Genomic DNA, 3,881 nt, shown 5'->3' with positions numbered 1-3,881 from the left:
GGGGGGGGGGAGGGGGGCAGCTGAGGGAGAAGCCCTCGCGGCGTAAAAAGTCACGCAAACGCAGAGTACGCAGGCAGAATGAGTCCGAGGAGAGTGATATGATATGGTTGGTCCATCCGAAAAGATGGCGTGGGCGGTTGATGGCACACTAGCACAGTTACATACATCACACCGCTCGCTCATGACACTGGCGGGTCGGGAGCAGAGAGCCGGCCGGACAGTCAGGTGGACAGACGGACGGACCTGCCGGAGGCGGCGGCGGGTGGGCCGGGGGGCCGCGTGGACCGCGGGCCCATGGCGCGCGGGGCCCCCGGGACCAGGCTGCCCTGGCGCGGCGACGCGCTGCGGCGGCCGTGGAGGCGGCGGCGGCGGCCGCGAGCGCCAGTCGGTGGCAAACACATGTACCCGCAGCAGGTGCCGGCCGGGTACCGAGTGCGACGCGCGCGCACCTCAGCGCGATCCTGGTGACCGGGAGGCGTTTCCGCCGAAGTGTCTCCGTGACATTCGCGCTTGCACCGTGGTTGACACACTTTGTGGTATCGTTGTGACCGCGGCAGTCAGTAACGGTCGCGGTGTTTTGTCGCCCGCGTGAGGCGAGGCGGGTCCGTGTGCGGGACCGTGGACTGCACCTGCACGATGAACAACCACCACGCGGCCGGCGCCGGGGCGGGCCAGCACGCCGCCGCCCCCGCCGTGCCCCCGCGGCTCTCGGGGGAGCGGCGCAACTCGGCCGCCAAGTGGTCGCTGTCGACCATCGCCGAGGCTGACCGGGCCGCCATCCTGGGCCGCAAGAAGTGGCCCCAGCACGTCGCCGCGCTGTCTGGTGAGCGGGTGTGTGGGGTAGGACTACTAGCGGGTGAGGGTGGGTGACACTTCTCAGGTGACGTGGGGGTTGCGCCCTTCCGAAAACGACATTTACACCCCAAACATTTAGATTTTCTGATGACATTTTTTGTGGTTTTGTTGGTCTGTAATTTTTCAATGGTAGATTGCGTGTAATCATCGATGATCTCGCTCACCCCTGTTTCTGGCCGGGTAGCGATCACACTCGCCAGCTGTGTTAGTCCCTGTATTTGCTCTTCGTCGTCGCCCCTGACCGGGGTCCCAGACCGCGCGGCCGCACCGGGCTGCAGACACACAAGGGGCCGCGGGGTGCTCGAGGACGGGGCGGGTTAAGTAAGCTGATCACTGTTCAACAGTCTCATGGTTCAACTCCGCCGGGCATTGCGCGCGGGTTTCGTCGCATAGGCAGTCGATGAAAGGGAGCATAACACTTATCAGTGGCACATAACGTTTTTCCAATGAAAAATGTAATAAGTTTCCAGTACAGGCGGAATACAAGCAAATAATATGGTGCACCAAATCGCTTAAATCGTCAAAAAACACCCTAATAGACGAAGTTTCTCCTTAATCACCTTTGACCCTTGACCCCGCGGAGGACAGAGAGCAACATTGTATCCCAAACCACTGCTAAAGGATTACCGGGGATGTGGCGAGTGGCTACGCCGCAGCCGCCGTTGAATAACGCGCTGGTATACATCAACAATAAAGGAAGAACTACAATTGAGTGTGATTCACTCTCTGTCCGTCTCACTCGCTCCGCAGCCAGGACCCGGAGCCCGGGCAGCGCTCTCACTTGCACTCATTACGCAACGGGAGATAATCGCAGGCCCCCGCGACTCGGACTGGGCTCGGCTCATTTCCAACGCTAATAGAGATCAGGCGGATACTTATTCTTCCAGTTCCATAAAGTAACTTGCTGGAACTGGAACCCTCCTGGCCAGACTAACATTTGCGTGCTATTTTTTTGTGAGTGTGTTCTTGGTTTTCAAAGAGCATCATCATCGGGCTGGCCTTTACACACACCAGCTGATCAACTTAAATTTGACCTCACGTCGCTGAGCGTGGGCATGAGGCCAAAGAGGGAGGTTCATTAATTCTTATCACTTTTTTTCACCCTCTCCAAGAAGAGGTTGCCGGGGAGACTTTGCGGCAGCGTGTATAGGCCCGGTGGATGGCCGTGAAAATCCTCACCTGAGGCGCACACACTCAGCAGCGCACACACAGCGCCCGGTTTGCGAGAGGTGCGCCTTTTCCAGCAGGATGACGGGAAATTCATTGTTATGCGCGTCCAAGTCGTATTAAAACACCGGAAGGGTTTTTGATGCGTGGCAATCGAGAATAAAGCAATGTTGGGGGGCAGGGGAGCGAGGTGAGGGGGGGGGGTAAAGGTTATTCCGTTCATTGCCTCTTTCCCACGGGTATCATCCCGCCGCCGGCTTCCCCCGCATCCGGGCGGCTGGGAGCAGCGCGTCGCTGTGCGGCCGAGGCGTCATATTGACGTCTTCGCGCTCATGCAACTTTGACGAAACAGTCGACGTTAAGGGATGACACTAATATGACCTACCTCATGCTCATGTTGACGGGGTCCCACGCGCGCGTGCACATGTGACACACACCGCGAAGCCGCCGCAGTCCGAATAATGGTCCAGTGTGGTCACGTGACAGAGTCGCGACGTCACACAGCTTCCCATTTTCCGTCCGTGAACTAGATCCCGACCGCGCAGCGGCACATCAGTCCCGCGCCCCGCGCCGAGATACGTCCGGGAATCTGGAAAAAAACATATATAAATTCGCGGGAACCGCGTGCTTTTGATCGCGCGGGAGGTATTGTATCCGCATGTTTACTTTGCACCTGCATGCATTCTCGCTCGTGGCCTTTGCCGCCCGCCGGCTTGCCGGTAAATATTTTTATCGAGTAAAGCATTTAAAAAGCTGAAGGAAGCGTTCAACCGGGCGCGAGGTCAGTGAAATTATACCGTCTTGTGACTAAAGACCCATCCTTCGCCTGCCCTCTCCCCTCTCCCCCTCCTCCCCATCTCCCGCTCTATAATCCTCTCTTTCCTTTTTTTGGTTTGAAAAATCTGAGAAAGCGTCCTTGTGATTTTTGATTAATCGCATAGCCGGAGCCGGGCCCTAGAGGGACGACCGGTTCAGGTTTACGGGATGGGCTAGCGTGTGCTTATCAGCCATGTGTGAGTGTGAGTTGGTGAGTGTGTGTGTGTGTGTGTACGTGTGTGAAAGGCAGGTATTACCGCCGTGAGTTTGTCCTTCAGTTGATTTGCCCGGTCATCCCGACCCATCTCCTCTGTGGCCCGGTCCCGGCTCCCAGTCTACTCCCGTCGCCAGCCTCGCACGGAGCGGCAGAGAGGTGATCCGCGCCAAATGATAATTTTTCCACCGACGGATATAACTGCGGAGCAGGATCACGACACACGTTGTGGCCGTCCGGCCCGCTGCGAACGGAGGCTCTCCCGGCTCTCCCTCCCCGTAACAGATTCTGCGCGTTTTAATTTTCACGCACCACCTCTGCCCCCAAACGGCCGCATGGGTACCTCACCAATCTCACCCACCACACCACCATACTCATCCTGCACAAAGTAAAGTCCCACTTTACTTCCGCTGCAAAACGGTCGTAAGGTGACGGCTTGGCGCGGCCAGGCGCGACCGCAGCAGCTCTGTGGAGCTCTCCGCCCCCGCCGCCGTAAACGACGGCACAGCACTTCAGCCACTCCCCCCCCCCCGCCGCCTTTTCAGGTGTAATGGAGATAACACCATATGACACCTTGAGCAGTGCGGTGGCCCCTGCGGTCCGCCGGCCTTCGACCCTACATGACCCCCACCTTGCGAGATGAGTAAGCCCCCCAAATCAAACCTCACACGGGCGGATAATTTGGAACGAAAAATACAAAGGAGGCATCTCAGAATTCCCATCTGTAAGAACGTCTCCTCCTGCTGCCTCACAGAGGTGGATGATCCGGCCGGCGGTCGGAACGTTGTTATTGTATTATTGCGGTGCATGCCCCCCCCCCCCCCCCCAC

The 3,881-nt window shown here is 58.2% G+C and overlaps 1 protein-coding gene across 1 annotated transcript in view; it reads left to right on the top strand.

Annotated features, from left to right (window-relative positions):
• Positions 1-351: 351 nt before the first annotated feature.
• Positions 352-3,881, top strand: part of LOC113204210 (facilitated trehalose transporter Tret1) — a 7,736-nt gene continuing 4,206 nt past the window's right edge. The window contains exon 1 of the mRNA XM_026419286.2: positions 352-823. Within this exon, the coding sequence (XP_026275071.1) occupies positions 637-823 (187 nt within the window). The 5' untranslated portion in view covers positions 352-636. The remainder of the gene's footprint in view (positions 824-3,881) is intronic.

The sequence above is a fragment of the Frankliniella occidentalis genome, unplaced genomic scaffold, assembly GCF_000697945.3.
Source record: "Frankliniella occidentalis isolate FOCC.00 unplaced genomic scaffold, Focc_3.1 Scaffold4, whole genome shotgun sequence".
NCBI classification, from domain to species: Eukaryota; Metazoa; Arthropoda; class Insecta; order Thysanoptera; family Thripidae; genus Frankliniella; species Frankliniella occidentalis.
The sequence above is the reverse complement of the archived record's forward strand: the minus strand, read 5'-3'. Positions and strand labels throughout refer to the sequence as shown.